We start from the raw sequence: 22,208 nt of genomic DNA, 5'->3' as shown, positions 1-22,208 counted from the left end.
TACCAGGCAGTGATGCAACCAGTCAGGATGCTCTCGATGGCGCAGCTGTAGAACCTTTTGAGGATCTGAGGACCCATGCCAAATCTTTTCAGTCTCCTTAGGGGGAATAGGATTTGTTGTGCCCTCTTCACGACTGTCTTGGTGTGATTGGACCATGTTAGTTTGTTGGTGACGTGGACACCAAGGAACTTGAAGCTCTCAACCTGCTCCACTACAGCCCCATTAATGAGAATGGGGGCGTGCTCGGTCCTCTTCTATTTCCTGTAGTCCACAATCATCTCCTTTGTCTTGATCACGTTGAGGGAGAGGTTGTTGTCCTGGCACCACACGGCCAGGTCTCTGACCTCCTCCCTATAGGCTGTCTCATTGTTGTCAGTGATCAGGCCTACCACTGTTGTGTCATCAGGAAACTGAATGATGGTGTTGGAGTCGTGCCTGGCCATGCAGTCATGAGTGAACAGGGAGTACAGGAGGGGACTAAGCACGCACCCCTGAGGGGCCCCCGTGTTGAGGATCAGCATGACGGATGTGTTGTTACCTACCCTTACCACCTGGGGGCGGCCCGTCAGGAAGTCCAGGATCCAGTTGCAGAGGGAGGTGTTTAGTCCCAGGGTGCTTAGCTTAGTGATGAGCTTTGAGGGCACTATGGTGTTGAATGCTGAGCTGTAGTCAATGAATAGCATTCTCACATAGGTGTTCCTTTTGTCCAGGTGTGAAAGGGCAGTGTGCAATAGAGATTGCATCATTTGTGGATCTGTTGGGGCGGTATGCAAATTGGAGTGGGTCTAGGGTTTCTGGGAAAATTGATTTGATGTGATCCATGACCTGCCTTTCAAAGCACTTCATGGCTATAGACGTCAGTGCTACGGGTCAGTAATCATTTAGGCAGGTTACCTTAGTGTTCTTGGGCACAGGGACTATGGTGGTCTGCTTGAAACATGTTGGTATTACAGACTCAGACAGGGAGAGGTTGAAAATATCAGTGAAGACACTTGCCAGTTGGTCAGCGCATGCTCGGAGTACACGTCCTGGTAATCTGTCGGTGAATCCTTGTGAATGTTGACATGTTTAAAGGTTTTACTCACATCGGCTACGGAGAGCGTGATCACACAGTCGTCCAGAACAGCTGATGCTCTCATGCATGTTTCAGTGTTACTTGCCTCGAAGTGAGCATAGAAGTAATTATGCTCATCTGGTAGGCTTGTGTCACTGGGAAGCTCGCGGCTGTGCTTCCCTTTGTAGTCTGTAATAGTTTGCAAGCCCTGCCACATCCGACAAGCGTCAGAGCTGGTGTAGTATGATTCGATCTTAGTCCTGTATTGACATTTTGCATGTTTGATGGTTCGTCACAGGGCATAGCGGGATTTCTTATAAGCGTCCGGGTTAGAGTCCCGCTCCTTGAAAGCAGCAGCTCTACCCTTCAGCTCAGTGCGGATGTTGCCTGTAATCCATGGTTCTTGGTTGGGGTATGTACGTACAGTCACTGTGGGGACAACATCTTCGATGCACTTATTGATGAAGCCAGTGACTGATGTGCTGTACTCCTCAATGTCATCGGAAGAATTCCGGAACATATTCCAGTCTGTGTTAGCAAAACAGTCCTGTAGCTTAGCATCTGCTTCATCTGACCACTTCTTTATTGACATGGTCACTGGTGCTTCCTGCTTTAGTTTTTGCTTGTAAGCAGGAATCAGGAGGATAGAATTATGGTCAGATTTGCCAAATGAAGGGCGAGGGAGAGCTTTGTACGCATCTCTGTGTGTGGAGTAAAATTTTTTTCCCCTCTGGTTGCACATTTAACATGCTGGTAGAAATGAGGTAAAACAGATTTAAGTTTCCCTGCATTAAAGTCCCCGGCCACTAGGAGCGCCGCCTCTGGATGAGCGTTTTCCTGTTTGCTTATGGCCTTATACAGTTCATTGAGTGCGGTCTTAGTGCCAGCATCGGTTTGTGGTGGTAAATAGACAGCTACGAAGAATATAGATGAAAACTCTCTTGGTAGATAGTGTGGTTTACAGCTTATAATGAGATACTCTAACTCAGGCGAGCAAAACCTTGAGACTTCCTTAGATATCGTGCACCAGCTGTTGTTTACAAATATACATAGACCGCCACCCCTTGTCTTACCAGAGGCTGCTGTTCTATCCTGCCGATACAGTGTATAACCCGCCAGCTGTATGTTATTCATGTCTTCGTTCAGCCACGAGTCTGTGAAACATAAGATATTACAGTTTTTAATGTCCCGTTGGTAGGATATTCGTGCTTGTAGTTCGTCCACTTTATTATCAAGCGATTGTAAATTGGCCAATAGTATCGATGGCAAAGGCAGATTAGCCACTCGTCGCCTGCTACTTACTTACTTTGTGAACCATCATCAGTGCCACACCACTGCCCCACCCACTGGTCAACAACAGTCATTACACCTTCAATGACCATACAGGAGTTTATATATACAGTGGGGAAAAAAAGTATTTAGTCAGCCACCAATTGTGCAAGTTCTCCCACTTAAAAAGATGAGAGAGGCCTGTAATTTTCATCATAGGTACACGTTAACTATGTCAGACAAATTGAGGAAAAAAAATCCAGAAAATCACATTGTAGGATTTTTTATGAATTTATTTACAAATTATGGTGGAAAATAAGTATTTGGTCACCTACAAACAAGCAACATTTCTGGCTCTCACAGACCTGTAACTTCTTCTTTAAGAGGCTCCTCTGTCCTCCACTCGTTACCTGTATTAATGGCACCTGTTTGAACTTGTTATCAGTATAAAAGACACCTGTCCACAACCTCAAACAGTCACACTCCAAACTCCACTATGGCCAAGACCAAAGAGCTGTCAAAGGACACCAGAAACAAAATTGTAGACCTGCACCAGGCTGGGAAGACTGAATCTGCAATAGGTAAGCAGCTTGGTTTGAATAAATCAACTATGGGAGCAATTATTAGGAAATGGAAGACATACAAGACCACTGATAATCTCCCTCGGTCTGGGGCTCCACGCAAGATCTCACCCAGTGGGGTCAAAATGATCACAAGAACGGTGAGCAAAAATCCCAGAACCACACGGGGGGACCTAGTGAATGACCTGCAGAGAGCTGGGACCAAAGTAACAAAGCCTACCATCAGTAACACACTACGCCGCCAGGGACTCAAATCCTGCAGTGCCAGACGTGTCCCCCTGCTTAAGCCAGTACATGTCCAGGCCCGTCTGAAGTTTGCTAGAGTGCATTTGGATGATCCAGAAGAGGATTGGGAGAATGTCATATGGTCAGATGAAACCAAAATATAACTTTTTGGTAAAAACTCAACTCGTCGTGTTTGGAGGACAAAGAATGCTGAGTTGCATCCAAAGAACACCATACCTACTGTGAAGCATGGGGGTGGAAACATCATGCTTTGGGGCTGTTTTTCTGCAAAGGGACCAGGACGACTGATCCGTGTAAAGGAAAGAATGAATGGGGCCATGTATTGTGAGATTTTGAGTGAAAACCTCCTTCCATCAGCAAGGGCATTGAAGATGAAACGTGGCTGGGTCTTTCAGCATGACAATGATCCCAAACACACCGCCCGGGCAACGAAGGAGTGGCTTCGTAAGAAGCATTTCAAGGTCCTGGAGTGGCCTAGCCAGTCTCCAGATCTCAACCCCATAGAACATCTTTGGAGGGAGTTTAAAGTCCGTGTTGCCGAGCGACAGCCCCAAAACATCACTGCTCTAGAGGAGATCTGCATGGAGGAATGGGCCAAAATACCAGCAACAGTGTGTGAAAACCTTGTGAAGACTTACAGAAAACATTTGACCTGTGTCATTGCCAACAAAGGGTATATAACAAAGTATTGAGAAACTTTTGTTATTGACCAAATACTTATTTTCCACCATAATTTGCAAATAAATTCATTAAAAATCCTACAATGTGATTTTCTGGATTTTTTTCCCTCATTTTGTCTGTCATAGTTGACATGTACCTATGATGAAAATTACAGGCCTCTCTCATCTTTTTAAGTGGGAGAACTTGCACAATTGGCGGCTGACTAAATACTTTTTTTCCCCCACTGTATTTATATATTTGCGAGAAAAAAAACATATGGGGGATTGGAAGTGATGCAGACAATTTCATTGATGGAAGTGACAATCTATCTGATATATTAAAGCTGATCTACCCACAAAAAAATAGGACCACACTTCTCAATCGAAGCAGGAGTTCGTAGGGTGAAGTTACCTCTAGACACTGATCTTGAGTCAGTTTATCATGTTCACCACTCTTGGTTAAGGTTAGGATTGGGGGATGGAGAAGCTGATCCTAGAGCTGTACCTAGGGGAAACTTCACTCATGGAAGCTCAGGGAATCTCATGGTCAACATGTGGGGTGGAAAATAAATGGTCATAATAACAAAAAGCAGGCATTCACATTTCTAATGTGGAACTCATTGTCAGAGTACTGAAATTATTTTTAAGGCCGATTATGAATACTGTATTTTAGCCACAAGGACAATGATTCACTCAAAGGACAAAGATACACTCAAAGTCTTAAAATGTGTGTGTGTGTGTGTGTGTGTGTGTGTGTGTGTGTGTGTGTGTGTGTGTGTGCACAAAATGTGATGTAGTAGACCAGTCAGTAGACCAGTCAGTAGACCAGTCACCGGTAACCACCCACCCTCTTCCATCCATTCATTGATTGTGTTTCCAGACTGGATTCTGCTTTGCTGACCTAAACAGAACTCATTACTTTGGGAGAGGATGAAGTCTGAGTCCCAAATGGCACCCTATTCCCTTTATAGTGCACTACTTTTGACCAGACCCATTGTGACTATGGAAGAATAGGGTGCCACGAAGGCTGATGGAAAACTTTGTTCAGAGGAGATGTAAGAACGCCTGACTCCACCCCTCCCACTCAGTCCCGGGTTGCCATAGAAACATTACTTCTCGAACAATAAACACAGTGATTAGTTCTGAACTTCTGCATTTATTCAACAGAGAGTATACTCTGTATTCAGTTTCCACAAATCATGCAACACCAACTGTGTCCCTGCTATGAAACTTTTCAAATCAAGTTGCATATGTAAACCGTCTCTTAGCTTGTTTACGTTATCGCATTTGAATTTAAAAAGCTCAAAGAGTGGGTAACAAAATTGTAGAATCCAGAGCCTGTATTCATAAAGCATCTCAGACTAGGAGAGCTTATAGGATCAGTTTTGCCTTTTAGATCACAATGAATAAGATTATATGAACAGGTGTGAACTGATCCTAGATCTGAGAAGCTTTCTGAATACGGACCCTGGTAGACCCTGGCGCTTGCAACACCAGGATTGTGGGTTCGATTCCCAAGGCCACCCATACGTAAAATGTATGCACACATGACTGTAAGTTGCTTTGGATAAAAGCGTCTGCTAAATTGCATGTATTTTATTTTATTACTATACATGTACAGTGCCTTCGGAAAGTATTCAGACCCCTTGACTTTTTCCATATTTTGTTACGTTACAGCCTTATTCTAAAATGTATTCATTGCTTTTTTTCCTCATCAATCTACACACAATACCCTATGATGACAAAGCAAAAACAGTTTTTTAGAAATTCTTGCTAATTTATCCCCCCCCCCAAAAAATGGAAATATAACATTTACATAAGTATTCAGACCCTTTACCCAGTACTTTGTTGAAGCACCTTTGGCAGCGATTACAGCATTGAGTCTTCTTGGGTATGATGCTACAAGCTTGGCACACCTGTATTTGAGGAGTTTCTCCCATTATTCTCTGCAGATCCTCTCAAGCTCTGTCAGGTTGGATGGGGAACGTTGCTGCACAGCTATTTTCAGGTCTCTCCAGAGATGTTCGATCGGGTTCAAGTCCGGGCTCTGGCTGGACCACTCAAGGACATTCAGAGACTTGTCCCGAAGCCTCTCCTGCGTTGTCTTGGCTGTGTGCTTAGGGTCGTTGTCCTGTTGGAAGGTGAACCTTCGCCCCAGTCTGAGGTCCTGAGCACTCTGGAGCAGGTTTTCATCAAGGTTCTCTCTGTACTTTGCTCCATTCATCTTTGCCTTGATCCTGACTAGTCTCCCAGTCCCTGCCGCTGAAAAACATTCCCACAGCATGATGCTGCCACCACCATGCTTCACCGTAGTGATGGTGACAGGTTTCCTCCAGACGTGACTCTTGGCATTCAGGCCAAAGAGTTCAATCTTGGTTTCATCAGGCCAGAGAATCTTGTTTCTCATGGTCTGAGAGTCTATAGGTGCCTTTTGGCAAACTCCAAGCGGGCTGTCATGTGCCTTTTACTAAGGAGTGGCTTCCATCTGGCCACTCTACCATAAAGGCCTGATTGGTGGAGTGCTGCAGAGATGGTTGTCCTTCTGGAAGGTTCTCCCATCTCCACAGAGGAACTCTAGAGCTCTGTCAGAGTGACCATCAGGTTCTTGGTCACCTCCCTGACCAAGGCTCTTCTCCCCCGATTGTTCAGTTTGGCCGGGCGGCCAGCTCTAGGAAGAGTCTTGGTGGTTCCAAACTTCTTCCATTTAAGAATAATGGAGGCCACTGTGTTCTTGGGGACCTTCAATGCTGCAGAAATGTATTGGTACCCTTCCCCAGATCTGTGCCTCGATACAATCCTGTCTTGGAGCTCTACGGACAATTCCTTGGACCTCATGGCTTGGTTTTTCTGTGGGACCTTACAGTGGGGAAAAAAAGTATTTAGTCAGCCACCAATTGTGCAAGTTCTCCCACTTAAAAAGATGAGAGAGGCCTGTAATTTTCATCATAGGTACATGTCAACTATGACAGACAAAATGAGGAAAACAAATCCAGAAAATCACATTGTAGGATTTTTAATGAATTTATTTGCAAATGATGGTGGAAAATAAGTATTTGGTCAATAACAAAAGTTTCTCAATACTTTGTTATATACCCTTTGTTGGCAATGACACAGGTCAAACGTTTTCTGTAAGTCTTCACAAGGTTTTCACACACTGTTGCTGGTATTTTGGCCCATTCCTCCATGCAGATCTCCTCTAGAGCAGTGATGTTTTGGGGCTGTCGCTCGGCAACATGGACTTTCAACTCCCTCCAAAGATTTTCTATGGGGTTGAGATCTGGAGACTGGCTAGGCCACTCCAGGACCTTGAAATGCTTCTTACGAAGCCACTCCTTCGTTGCCCGCGGTGTGTTTGGGATCATTGTCATGCTGAAAGACCCAGCCACGTTTCATCTTCAATGCCCTTGCTGATGGAAGGAGGTTTTCACTCAAAATCTCACGATACATGGCCCCATTCATTCTTTCCTTTACACGGATCAGTCGTCCTGGTCCCTTTGCAGAAAAACAGCCCCAAAGCATGATGTTTCCACCCCCATGCTTCACAGTAGGTATGGTGTTCTTTGGATGCAACTCAGCATTCTTTGTCCTCCAAACACGACAAGTTTAGTTTCTACCAAAAAGTTCTATTTTGGTTTCATCTGACCATATGACATTCTCCCAATCCTCTTCTGGATCATCCAAATGCACTCTAGCAAACTTCAGACGGGCCTGGACATGTACTGGCTTAAGCAGGGGGACACGTCTGGCACTGCAGGATTTGAGTCCCTGGCGGCGTAGTGTGTTACTGATGGTAGGCTCTTTGGTCCCAGCTCTCTGCAGGTCACTAGGTCCCCCCGTGTGGTTCTGGGATTTTTGCTCACCGTTCTTGTGATCATTTTGACCCCACGGGGTGAGATTACAGGCCTCTCTCATCTTTTTAAGTGGGAGAACTTGCACAATTGGTGGCTGACTAAATACTTTTTTCCCCCACTGTATATAGACAGGTGTGTGCCTTTCCAAATCATGTCCAATCAATTGAATTTACCACAGGTGGACTCCAATCAAGTTGTAGAAACATCTCAAGGATGGTCAATGGAAACAGGATGCACCTGGGCTCAATTTCGAGTCTCATAGCAAAGGGTCTGAATGCATTTCTGTTATTTATTTTTAATAAAAGTGCAACAATTTCTAATAAAAGTGCAACAACCTGTTTTCACTTTGTCATTATGGGGTATTCTGTGTAGGTTGCTGAGGATTTGTATTTATTTAATCCATTTTAGAACGAGGCTGTAACGTAACAAAATGTGGAAAAAGTCAAGGGGTCTCAATACTTTCCGAAGGCACTGAAAGCAATATAAAAGCATAATTTACAATTAATTGTTCAGTACCTAATATGTCATGGGGCTACAGTGGCATATGCAATTTGCTAAGTGTCTCAACAATGTTAGTTACTCTACAACACCTAACCGTATGCTAACAGGACTTAGAGAAAGAGAGAGAGAGAGTTATTGAGAGTGTTATTGAGAGTGCCAGAGACAGTGTGAGACTGTTAGAGAGATGTATCCTTTTTTTGAGAACATTAAATTCGTCAAGGGACAACGCTCCACTCTTAGAAAAAAAAGTTCCAAAATGGTTATTCTGCTGTCCCCAAAAGAGAACCCTTTTTGCTTCCAGATAAAACCGTTTTTGGTTCCAGGTGGAACCATTTTTGTTTCCATGACACTATATATACAAAAGTATGTGGACACCCTTCAAATTAGTGGATTCGGCTATTTCAGCCACACCTGTTGCTGACAGGTGTATAAAATCGAGCACACAGCCATGCAATCCCGTAGACAAACATTGGCAGTTGTTACAAACCGGCTCAAAGTTCGTAACAAAAGGGAGACAACGTGGAGACAAGGAATATCAACATATATGTTTATTTAACTAAAGTAAAGTAAGTACAATTAACAATGGTGTGTGTAATCAGTAATCAGTAGTGTAAGTGAGTGTTTTGCAAGCATAAAATGTTATAATGCAAAGTGTTGAAAGGTGCCAAAGCAAACAACCATCAAGCCACAAAAATACCACAACAACAATCAATAAGGCGTCTGCATGGAGAGAGTCTCCTCAATGAATGTGGAAGAGGTCCATTTATCCTGGGACACAACCGGGCCCAGGTGTTTCCCATGTAGCTGACGACCCTCCCAACTCCGCCCACCGGCATCCTAATAAGGAAACAAGAGCAAAGAGAGAGAATACGGCAGACAGAGTGGGAGGGTCGTCGTCGTCACCCCCCCCCCCCCCCATAAAACCGGGGACCAACAAGGACCCCGGAACAACGTACTAGCCTCTGCGTCCCAAACTGACAAATTGTACATGTTCACACCTCCACTTGCCCAGCCATCATCCTCCTCCCCAGACCTCAGCAACCTTTACACAGGAATCAACGTTTAAGAGGAAAAAATAAGAGAAGTCTAGGAGGGAACAGACAGGAAAGATAGAACATGACAAACCCAAACAATGGTCAGTCACATCAATATTCAGGAACAGGGCGCCCGAGAGAGCGCATCAGCAATCACGTTTTCCGTCCCCCGGATGTGCCGCACATCTAGATGGAAGGATTGTAAAAATAAACACCATCTCATTATCCTCTGATTAGGACACATCATGGACCTCAAAAAGGTGAGAGGTTTATGGTCGGTGTAGACCACAATAGGTACTACTCCCGACCCGACATACACTTCAATGTGTTGCAGCGCCCATATAAGTGCTAACGCTTCTTTTTCAATGACCGAATAGTTCAACTGATAATGGTTAAACTTTTTGGAAAATAAACTAACAGGCCTCTCAACCCCAGTCACATCTGCTTGCAGCAAAACTGCACCTGCCCCCACATGACTAGCATCCACCTGCAAGGTAAATAACAAATCCACACGAGGAGCAGCCAGTACCGGAGTTGAGGTAAGCAACCTCTTTGCATCTTCGAAAGCCTGTTGACAACGAGAAGACCATACGTAAACAGCCTTAGCTTTCAGCAAATCTGTCAAGGGAGCGACCACAGTAGAGAAGTTCCTACAAAAACCACGATAATACCCAATCATTCCCAAGAAACGCATCAGTTCCTTTTTAGTAGTTGGTAGTGGAAAAGCATCAATATCTACCACTTTAGCCCGAACAGGACGCACTTCACCCTGCCCAACCACCTTTCCAAGGTATGTCACAGTCGCCTGAGCAAACTCACATTTAGCCAAATTTATCGTGAGGCGACCCGCAGCCAGACGTTCGAACAAGGCTTGAATACGGGACAGATGTTCCTCCCAAGTATCGGCATATATCACTACATCATCCAGACAAACAGCGCACCCGGCCAGACCAGAGACAACCCTGTTCATAAGTCGCTGAAAAGTGGCAGGTGCATTACGCAGGCTGAAACTCATAACCGAATACGAGTACAGACCAAAAGGTGTAATAAAGGCAGAGATTTCACGTGCCCTACTCGTCAGTGGCACCTGCCAATAGCCCTTTAACAGGTCAAATATGCTCACAAACTTAGCTGCGCCGACTTGATCAATGCAGTCCTCCATCCGAGGAAGAGGAAATTAATCCGGATTAGTAACATTGTTTACCTTACGGTAGTCCGTACAAAATCTGTTTGTTCCATCCGATTTACTGACCAAGATACAGGGAGAAGCCCAACTGGAGAAAGAAGACAACGCAGTTTCTCTGAAGAAACTATAGAACCGTTGACGAATGGGGTCAGCATCTCCAATATCAATATCATGTTCTATTAAGTTTGTACGTGTAGGTGTATCAGAAAACAAACCTGGAAATCTCTGAATCAAACCAATCATCTCTTTCCGCCCATCAACAGGTAGATGAGTAAGAAGGCTATCTAAAATCTCCAGTGTCTCTGAATTTTTCAATCTACCCTGCAGTATGCAATTGTCGGGACCAGAAACATCTTCCTGCTCCTGCACAGACCTAGCATGACCAGAACCCAGGGAATAAACAGTATCAGCCAAAAGAACAGCCTTACCGTCCTCTGTAGACTCCCCCTGTTCAGTCTCAGAGGAACATGGCACAGTTGGTGTGCTTTCCTCCGTTCTGGAGTGGCAACTAGATAATTTTGCTCAGTGTACTGGCGCACCACTGTATATGGACCTTGAAACTTGGCTTGAAAAGGAGAACCAACAATTGGCAGCAGAGCCAGAACCTGATCACCTGGACTAAAGTGACAAGGCTCAGCTCGGCGATCATATATGCTCTTCATCCTGTCCTGTGAAGATGATAGCTTCTCTTTAGCGATTTCACCAGCGGCATACAAGCGTCGCGGAAAATCACACACATATGATAACAGGGACTGAGGAGGCTCGGGAGACTTCCAGTCATCCTGGAGAACTGATAAAAGCCCACGCACCCTATGTCCAAACACAAGGTCATTTGGGCTAAAACCTGTGCTCTCCTGTGAAACCTCCCTAGCGGCTAACAGTAACCAAGGCAACCCCTCCTCCCAATCCTTATCCATCTCAGTACAATAAGCTCTCAACAAAGACTTACAGTGGGGGAAAAAGGTATTTAGTCAGCCACCAATTGTGCAAGTTCTCCCACTTAAAAAGATGAGAGAGGCCTGTAATTTTCATCATAGGTACACGTCAACTATGACAGACAAATTGAGCAAAAAAAATCCAGAAAATCACATTGTAGGATTTTTAATGAATTTATTTGCAAATTATGGTGGAAAATAAGTATTTGGTCACCTACAAACAAGCAAAATTTCTGGCTCTCACAGACCTGTAACTTCTTCTTTAAGAGGCTCCTCTGTCCTCCACTCATTACCTGTATTAATGGCACCTGTTTGAACTTGTTATCAGTATAAAAGACACCTGTCCACAACCTCAAACAGTCACACTCCAAACTCCACTATGGCCAAGACCAAAGAGCTGTCAAAGGACACCAGAAACAAAATGGTAGACCTGCACCAGGCTGGGAAGACTGAATCTGCAATAGGTAAGCAGCTTGGTTTGAAGAAATCAACTGTGGGAGCAATTATTAGGAAATGGAAGACATACAAGACCACTGATAATCTCCCTCGATCTGGGGCTCCACGCAGATCTCACCCCGTGGTGTCAAAATGATCACAAGAACGGTGAGCAAAAATCCCAGAACCACACGGGGGGACCTAGTGACCTGCAGAGAGCTGGCACACTACGCCGCCAGGGACTCAAATCCTGCAGTGCCAGACGTGTCCCCCTGCTTAAGCCAGTACATGTCCAGGCCCGTCTGAAGTTTGCTAGAGTGCATTTGGATGATCCAGAAGAGGATTGGGAGAATGTCATATGGTCAGATGAAACCAAAATAGAACTTTTTGGTAAAAACTAAACTCGTCGTGTTTGGAGGACAAAGAATGCTGAGTTGCATCCAAAGAACACCATACCTACTGTGAAGCATGGGGGTGGAAACATCATGCTTTGGGGCTGTTTTTCTGCAAAGGGACCAGGACGACTGATCCGTGTAAAGGAAAGAATGAATGGGGCCATGTATCGTGAGATTTTGAGTGAAAACCTCCTTCCATCAGCAAGGGCATTGAAGATGAAACGTGGCTGGGTCTTTCAGCATGACAATGATCCCAAACACACCGCCCGGGCAACGAAGGAGTGGCTTCGTAAGAAGCATTTCAAGGTCCTGGAGTGGCCTAGCCAGTCTCCAGATCTCAACCCCATAGAAAATCTTTGGAGGGAGTTTAAAGTCCGTGTTGCCCAGCGACAGCCCCAAAACGTCACTGCTCTAGAGGAGATCTGCATGGAGGAATGGGCCAAAATACCAGCAACAGTGTGTGAAAACCTTGTGAAGACTTACAGAAAACGTTTGACCTGTGTCATTGCCAACAAAGGGTATATAACAAAGTATTGAGAAACTTTTGTTATTGACCAAATACTTATTTTCCACCATAATTTGCAAATAAATTCATTAAAAATCCTACAATGTGATTTTCTGGATTTTTTTTCCTCATTGTGTCTGTCATAGTTGACGTGTACCTATGATGAAAATTACAGGCCTCTCTCATCTTTTTAAGTGGGAGAACTTGCACAATTGGTGGCTGACTAAATACTTTTTTCCCCCACTGTATGTGGAGGGGGCGGGGCCTCAGCTGATGACGTGATGGCCGTCCTGACCACATGATTGGCTGTCCTCTCCCATCATTGAGCTGTGCTCTGAGTTCACAAAGTTAGGAATATCGAAGTGGTGCGACAGGAAGTGGTGTTCCCTCTCTGACTTTCCCTCCTCCGGAAGTCCCTGGAGGTCGATACCGCCGTCTCCCTGCTCGCCGGCTTTCCCCGCCTCCCCCGCCTCGCCCATCTCCTCCAATCCGAAGGAGCTGCGTCCTCCCAGCCTCCCGTGGACCCTCTGTAGCCCACCTCCACCCCCTCCGTCCGCTCCATGGCCCCCTCTCCCCTGCTCCTCCTTGCTGATGTAGAAGTGGAAGAAGGAGCGTGATTCGTCCAGAAGGGGACGCGAGAAGGCCTTGTCTTCGTCGGCCAGGGAGTCCCCCTGGGGGCAGCGGATGTCCACGACACAGTTCCTCAGCTGGTGGCGCTTCTTGCACGGCTCCGGGTTTCTGTTGGGGAGGGAGAGGTTAGAAGGAAAGGAGAGAGGTTGGGTGTGAAGGAGGGGCATTCAATAGAGACCTTCATTTTAAAGTGTATTTATTCTAAGTATTTATTCTAAGTATTTATAGAGCAAGTTGTGTTTGTGTATGTCCTTACTTCATTCAGTCATTTACCAAATGTTCCAGTTACAAAATCTTTCCCATAATTTTCAACCAATTGCAGTCATGTGTTCATTGTCAACTGTTTCTATTGGTCCAGTTAATGGAAGTGGGCAATTGACACAGGTGTTTCAGCTCAGTAATTGCGTCACCTGCCATCTTAAAGTAGGTGCCAGAATGTTTGTGTTTGTAGAATGTGCTTGAAGGAGGGAGAACAGGGGCCTCGCAATGATCAGTACTTCTTGAGAAGTCTATCAAGTCAGTCGAATGTTCAGTGACTCGAGCCAAACCAAAGTTTGCAGGATATCAGTACCCCTGCCTCTGAGCAGGCTAACTCAAGCACAGAAACATCAAGTGGGGAGTGTATTGAGCCCATCCAGCAAGAAAGAACAAGTATATACCCCTGGCCTAGAGCTTGAGAGAAGGAAAAGTTGGTGTCCATCAACACAGACTTAACAAGTGCTTTGGAAAGGCTTGGGGGAACAGTTGACAAAAAGCTGGACATCATCTGCAACTATGGAGCAGAAAGATTTGGAGTGCTTGAGAGAAGGGAAAAGGGCACCGATAACGCAGAGCGAGTCCAGGAGGCAGCTGGAAATAGAATGCCTGATCTGGGAGAGGAGGCAGCTTAAGAAGCAGTGGAGGAAGGCTTCACAAAGCGAGAATGAGGGAATCAATGTACTCCAGGAAAACATCAAATGACGTCTGAGCAGGAGTTCTGATCCCGAAAGAAAACGAGTCCTCAGATGGCCAATTCCGCCCTATCTGCCTCCTAAATGTAGAGGGTAAAACTTATTTAGCGTCATAGCTCAAAAGGATGTTAAGCTATATGGAAAGAAACAATAGATCAGATATGGGACAGATCAGCTATGAAATTAGCAGATAGAATTGAAGTCTATCAAATGACAACACCTGCATTATTTCTAACAAGCTGGTTGATACATCGGTGCAAAAAGCGGGAATTCCAGGCTTCTCTGAATGTCTGTAGCACACAAGCATGATCTGGCACCAAATTCAGTCTGCCATGAGAGAGAAGAGAGATCAGTCTGCCATGAGAGAGAAGAGAGATCAGTCTGCCATGAGAGAGAAGAGAGATCAGTCTGCCATGTGAGAGAAGAGAGATATTCACGCCATATCCCTTGACCTCGCCAATGCATTTGGCTCAGTTCCACACAATCTCCTCTGGGCAGCGTTTGATTTCGTCAAGGTTCCAGAGTCCATCACAACCCTTGTCAAGGCATACTTCCAAGACCTGAGACTCTTCAGCATTCACCACCACATGTCAGTGCCTGGAAATTGGCAGAGTGGCAGGTTGCACCCTCTCTCCACTGGCTTTCACCACAGCTATGGAGGTGATAATCAAAACATCGAAGTGGGTAGAGTGAGCGATTTGAAGTACGGAGTGCGTCTACCACACATCTGGGCATACATAGATGACATGACAACCACGACCACAACTGCAGCATGCACCAGGCGCCTGCTGGGAATGCTGGGAAAACTTCAAGATAACATCAAGTGGGCCAGAATGAAGATAGAACCATGCAAGTCAAGAAGCATGTCCATCACCAAAGGTAAACTGTCTGACAAAAGGTTTCTTCATCGATGATGAGCCAATACCAACAGAGCAGCCCATCAAAACCCTTGGAAGTATGGTATGATGCAAGCCGCAAGGACACAGACCAAGCCCAGGAGAAGATGGTATGATGCAAGCCTCAAGGACACAGACCAAGCCCAGGTGTAGATGGTATGATGCAAGCCGCAAGGACACAGACCAAGCCCAGGAGAAGATGGTATGATGCAAGCCTCAAGGACACAGACCAAGCCCAGGAGAAGATGGTATGATGCAAGCCTCAAGGACACAGACCAAGCCCAGGTATAGATGGTATGATGCAAGCCGCAAGGACACAGACCAAGCCCAGGTGAAGATGATATGATGCAAGCCGCAAGGACACAGACCAAGCCCAGGTATAGATGGTATGATGCAAGCCTCAAGGACACAGACCAAGCCCAGTTGAAGATGGTATGATGCAAACCTCAAAGACACAGACCAAGCCCAGGTGCTAAGGCAGGAGACCATCAGAGGCCTCAAGAGCATTGACAGGTCCATGCATCCTGCCAAGCTGAAGCATTTAAAAGCAAGTGAACAACCATCAATGCCTTGCCTCCCAGAGCATCTGACCCTACGCAACAAAAAGCATTTGTCCACAGAGGAGAGCAAACACAGAGAAATCTCTTTCCAAGGACAGATGCTGGACAGCTGAATGCGGCCCTAGACTGGAAAATGCTGGCGGATGTGGGCCAATGCCTCACAGTTCCATCTGAGATACAACAGCTGCTATCAACCTAAGACCAGACCTGGTACTGTGGTCTACTGTGGTCCAACTCTCTGCGCACTCTCTACTTCGTGGAGTTAACAGTGCCTTGGGAGGATAAGGTGGACGAGACAACAGAAGAGGAAGAGGCTGAGCTTGCAGCGGATACAGAGCAGGGAGGCTGGAAAGCAAGAGTTTGCCCAGTGGAGGTTGGGTGTTGTGTATTTGTGGCAACATCTACTACCAGGTTGCTGAAGGACCTTGGGATCCACTGCCAAGCCTTATGTCAAACCATCAATGCAACTTCAGAGGCTGCTGAAAGGGGTAGCCAGTGGCTCTGGCTGAAGAGAAAATAACCCAGCTGGGCCCCAAAGTGAGCGGGGAGGAGATTGAGCAGGTATAGAGGGGGCTGGTTCTGGGACACCAGAATTCACTGTTGAACCTTCTGGAAATGCCGTGGGCTCATCAACGAAACATTTAAGATGGAAGGTGCCCACTTGAAAACGCCAATGAAATATATGCCCTATCCCCTTCCCCGTCTCAACAACATCAAGCAAGTTTTAGGTTAGTGCTCACAATCAACTATTGGCTCAAAGGATTTAAAAACACAATTTCCTGTGTATTCAGAACTACTTTTAACTATGGTGAGCTATATCAGTTTTATTTGCCAGTTTTTTATGTTTAACTTGCTCTGCTACTGCAGCTTTAAATAAATTAAGTAATTTTGAACCGTTTTTATTCTGTCAGATTTTAAGCCTTTCAAGTGTTAGAGTAATGGCCATCTCTCTCACAGATGGGGTTAGAGAGGAGAGGAGAGAGATTATGAGAGAAGAGAAGATGGGGTTAGAAAGAGAGGAGAGGATTAGAGAGAAGAGGAGAGGTTAGTTGAAGAGTGGAAGGGTTAGTAGAAGAGGGGAAGGGTTAGTAGAAGAGGGGAAGGGTTAGTTGAAGAGTGGACGGGTTAGTTGAAGAGTGGAAGGGTTAGTAGAAGAGGGGAAGGGTTAGTAGAAGAGGGGAAGGGTTAGTAGAAGAGGGGAAGGGTTAGTAGAAGAGGGGAAGGGTTAGTAGAAGAGGGGAAGGGTTAGTAGAAGAGGGTAAGGGTTAGTAGAAGAGGGGAAGGGTTAGTAGAAGAGGGGAAGGGTTAGTAGAAGAGGGGAAGGGTTAGTAGAAGAGTGGAAGGGTTAGTAGAAGAGGGGAAGGTTGGGAGTGGCGAGAAATTCAATTTAATAGGACTTTAGGAAAGATTATGAGGATGGATGGATGGATGGATGGATGGATGGATGGATGGATGGATGGATGGATGGATGGATGGATGGATGGATGGAAAGGAGAGGGCAGAGAGTAGTCTATGAAAGGGCAGAGAAGTTAAGTGGCGAGGATGTGAGCAAGATGAAGAGAACACACTGGGCACCGACGTCAGTTCAAAGTCTAGATTTACATTTGGTTGAGTTGTCAACTAACGTGAATTCAACGTGAAATCAACAAAAACATGTCACCATGTCATTGAATTTCGGTTAAAAGTTGGGTGAAAAAAAAGACAAAATGCCCTTACATTGTTGACTTTTTGCAAATCCAATAATTTTTTACACGTTAATTCAACGTCATCACATAGATTTGTTGGGGTTTCAATGACGTGGAAACAACGTTGATTCAACAGTTGCCCAGTGCGAAGGGACAAATCAGAAGGAGGAATACACGTCAATTAATTTATATTACTTTCAAGGACAGCAATATAGCTATTGTGTCTTATAATCCAACATTTGATTGAATCATTTCTTACATTGTGTGATTCAGAAATAATCTTAATAGGCTGATGATTTATCATATTATGGAGAGAACACATTATATTGACTGGGTGATTACTAGATGTTTTTATTTAAAAGGGATCCTTTCCTAACCTGGTCCCAGATCTGTTTGTGCTGGGAGTGAGCAAGACAGCACAAATTGTGCTTTTTCCATTAGACTTACCTCCACACCAGTGTTTTATGTTAATGTAAGCTCTAGTGTTAGTGTTTTTCCATTCCAGAGCCAAGCGATCTGCCTCTAAAGTGCCATGAAACAGCCTGGAGAGGTGAGACAATGGATTGATGCAGAGACAAATTCATATAAACATGAGATGAAAATAAAGCTCCTTATTTCTCCTTGACATATACCGCTCTTTCTTATCTATTATTTACTAACTGAAATCCTGCTGACGGCATATTAACCATAAAGCAAATTGTTAGCCACAGTTGTTCTGCAGTGCAGTAGGTAAGACGGTTGGATTTGATCAAGGAGGGATTGGTCTTTGGCTCTTTCTCAATTGTCTAAAAATCTGTTCTTTCCTCTGGTCTTCTTCATTTGCACTGATTAGAAAATACTTGGCAGGTGAAAACAATATGGTGGAAGCTCATCATTAGCCTGGCTTTCACCTGCTCAATTATTTTATATTAGTGCAGATTGTGGTGTATTGAGAAATGTATTATGTGTTAATGAGTTTAGATTTTAAATGGTCGCAAATTGCCAATGGGATTTGTATGCAGGGGTTGAGTTATTTGAATTAACAAAATGACAATGGGGTTTCCGTTCTTGCTCTGAAGTGATTGGATTACGTGATGCAAGGGCGGGAAAAGCTCAATGACATATTGTGGAGTTGGCCTGAAGACAATGTAGAGAGTGGTCCACTGGACTGTGTTAAGGAGAACATGAAATAAATCTGCTCTGGTTATTATGTACGCTTTGGAGTCTTCAGTAAAAGAACCCAGCATCTTAGGATGCAACACAGATGACGGAGAGGAGGCGAGGAGGGGACAGACTGAGACAATTGAGAAAAAGGCCTTGAAACCACAATGCTAGTTTCTGGGGCTGTCCATGGTGCTGGAAAGGCTCCCAGCAAAGGGGGGAGAGGTAAGGGGTAGAGGAGTTCCAGGGTTTCAGGGGAAAAGGGGGAACGTAAAGTTGAAGTTGGAAGTTTACATACACTTGGGTTGGAGTCATTAAAACTCGTTTTTCAACCACTCCACAAATTTCTTGTTAACAAACTATCGTGTTGGCAAGTCGGTTAGGACAACTACTTTGTGCATGACACAAGTAATTTTTCCAACAATTGTTTACAGACAGATTATTTCACTTATAATTCACTGTATCACAATTCCAGTGGGTCAGAGGTTTACATTCACTAAGTTGACGGTGCCATTAAACAACTTGGAAAATTCCAGAAAATTATGTCATGGCTTTAGAAGCTTCTGATAGGATAATTTACATAATTTGAGTTAATTGGAGGTGTACCTGTGGATGTATTTCAAGGCCTACCTTCACACTCAGTGCCTCTTTGCTTGACATCATGGGAAAATTTAAAGAAATCAGCCAAGACCTCAGAAAAAAGATTGTAGACCTCCACAAGTCTGGTTCATCCTTGGGAGCAATTTCCAAACGCCGGAAGATACCACGTTCATCTGTACAAACAATAGTACGCAAGTATAAACACCATGGGACCACGCAGCCGTCATACCGCTCAGGAAGGAGACGCGTTCTGTCTCCTAGAGATGAACGTACTTTGGTGTGAAAAGTGCAAATCAATCCCAGAACAACAGCAAAGGACCTTGTGAAGATGCTGGAGGAAACAGGTACAAAAGTATCTATATCCACAGTAAAACAAGTCCTATATTGACATAACCTGAAAGGCCGCTCAGCAAGGAAGAAGCCACTGCTCCAAAACCGCCATAAAAAAGCCAGACTACGGTTTGCAACTGCACATGGGGACAAAGATCGTACTTTTTGGAGAAATGTCCTCTGGTCTGATGAAACAAAAATAGAACTGTTTGGCCATAATGACCATCGTTATGTTTGGAGGAAAAAGGGGAATGCTTGCAAGCCGAAGAACACCATCCCAACCGTGAAGCACGGGGGTGGCAGCATCATGCTGTGGGGGTGCTTTGCTGAAGGAGGGACTGGTGCACTTCACAAAATAGATGGCATCATGAGGAAGGAAAATTATGTGGATATATTGAAGCAAGACATCAAGACATCAGTCAGGAAGTTAAAGCTTGGTCGCAAATGGGTCTTCCAAATGGACAATGACCCCAAGCATACTTCCAAAGTTGGGGCGACAGGTAGCTTAGTGGGTAAGAGCGTTGTGCCAGTAACCGAAAGGTCGCTGGTTCTAATCCCCGAGCCTACTAGGTGAAAAATATGTCGATGTGCCCTTGAGCAAGGCACTTAACCCTACTTGCTCCTGTAAGTCGCTCTGGATAAGAGCGTCTGCTAAATGACTAAAATGTAAAATGTTGTGGCAAAATGGCTTAAGGACAACAAAGTAACGGTATTGGAGTGGCCATCACAAAGCCCTGACCTCAATCCTATAGAAAATGTGTAGGCAGAACTGAAAAAGCGTGTGCGAGCAAGGAGGCCTACAAACCTGACTCAGTTACACCAGCTCTGTCAGGAGGAATGGGCCAAAATTCACCCAATTTATTGTGGGAAGCTTGTGGAAGGCTACCCGACACGTTTGACCCAAGTTAAACAATTTAAAGGCAATGCTACCAAATACTAATTGAGTGTATGTAAACTTCTGACCCACTGGGAATGTGATGAAAGAATTAAAAGCTGAAATAAATCATTCTCTCTACTATTTTTCTGACATTTCACATTCTTAAAATAAAGTGGTGATCCTAACTGACCTAAAACAGGGAATTCATACTAGGATTAAATGTCAGGAATTGTGTTTAAATGTATTTGGCTAAGGTGTATGTAAACTTCCGACTTCAACTGTAGATGGGGTAGACGGATTGTATGGTTTAGGGGGGGAAAGAGGGTATGTTTTCAACTCACTCTTGGTGCGGGGCTCCTGTCTTGGTCAGCAGGGTGAGGACGAAGAACATGAAGATGACAAACACGGCTAGTCCCGCCCAGAAGCCGATGACGATGGAGTCTGCAACATCAGATCAACAAGGGATTATGGTCCAGTTACGGTCAGTAAATAGTCATTAAGTAATAAAACAAGTACACTGCGTTGGAAGATGTTACATCATCTCTCTTTTTCCATCTCTCCCTCTCTCTTTCAGGTTTCTATTTTTTTCTCTCTCTCTCTCCCTCTCTTTAAATACAGTTAGATTTTTTATGTCCTATTCTTTAACTTAGATTTTTGGTTGAGATGGAGAAGTGAATCCAACATATTTATTATTAACTTGTAGATTCCATTTGAAATAAACCAAAGCTTGAAACCCTAGGACTATACGTATTGCCTTTTTTTTAAATCCTGGCCTGAATTTAAACAATAGCTGTTGATGACTTCCCAAATGCTTTAGGCCTAAATAACATAATTGATGATATATGATTGAAGTATGGTAACATTTAATTTGCTCCATTAAAATTCTCACGATAGCACATTGGTAATAGTCAGTGACAAATATCAAAGCTAAACTGGGCTTGGTTAAAACCCTGGATGGGAGACCAAAGCGTTAGCTGTAGACTGCTCAAATCTCCAGTAGGAGGTGTTGCCTAGCAGATATTACATTGAAGATCTGATGTTGTTTCAAAGGTGCAAATTCAACATATTTTATACAAGGTTTGTTGAAAATTGGTTACCATAATGACATAATCCTGTGGTTGAATTTTCACCCTCAAAACAACAGTTGATGACTTTTTGCAAATCCAATGTATTTTCCACATAGATTCCACATCAAAATATGTTGACAAATGATGTTGAAACAAGGTTGATTTAACCAGTTTGTGCCTAGTGGTGACCCACTGATTTGGAAAAAAGGAGCAATACAATTAGGGTAGCAGCTGCCTGATGCAATTATAGAAAGTAATTAACATAGAGAATAGATTAACCAAGGGGTGGGAGTGTAAACAAACATGCACGCGCACACGCGCAGACACACACACACACAAACGCACAGCAACAAATGCAGGCAGACAAAATGTAATGTACACACGCACGCACACACACTCAATCAATTGACTGTTATCTAGCGTTTCGTTAAGACGCCAGGCTTTTAGTAAAATAAGATGTCACTCACATCGATGAGCCTTGAGACCCTCGAAAGACACCGGCTCGTCATCATCATAATATTCATACTGCCACACATAATCACTGCCACGTGCGCTGCTGGGTCGACTTTGATTATAATTATGGATTTCGGACATCTCAAATGGAATGTGTCATTGGGCTTACCAGACCTAAGAGAATACAAAAAATACCAGCAAAAGTATTGGCATGCTGAACAACAGACTTAGACCAGGGTTATCCGTATGAAAACCGAACCTTAAACATTTTGCAGAAATATAAGAACAGTGGAAAAGTTTACAAATGAAGTTAAATGTTCACTTTTTTGACAATAGCCTACCTGCATTCCCTTCCGAATTTAGAAATCG

At 44.4% G+C, this 22,208-nt stretch overlaps 1 protein-coding gene across 1 annotated transcript; it reads right to left on the bottom strand.

Annotated features, from left to right (window-relative positions):
* Window positions 1-12,917: 12,917 nt before the first annotated feature.
* LOC311108092 (melanocortin-2 receptor accessory protein 2A-like) lies at window positions 12,918-21,980 on the bottom strand (the record flags this gene model as incomplete). Its single annotated transcript, XM_084150733.1, has 3 exons — window positions 12,918-13,389; window positions 20,661-20,760; window positions 21,854-21,980. The coding sequence occupies 3 exons, from the start codon at window positions 21,978-21,980 to the stop codon at window positions 12,918-12,920; spliced, it is 699 nt and encodes a 232-aa protein (XP_084006859.1).
* Between the last annotated feature and the right edge of the window lie 228 nt (window positions 21,981-22,208).

This window comes from Coregonus lavaretus, assembly GCF_964263955.1.
Source record: "Coregonus lavaretus genome assembly, chromosome: 33".
In the NCBI taxonomy this organism is placed as follows: Eukaryota; Metazoa; Chordata; class Actinopteri; order Salmoniformes; family Salmonidae; genus Coregonus; species Coregonus lavaretus.
This window is presented reverse-complemented; position numbering and strand designations above follow the sequence as displayed.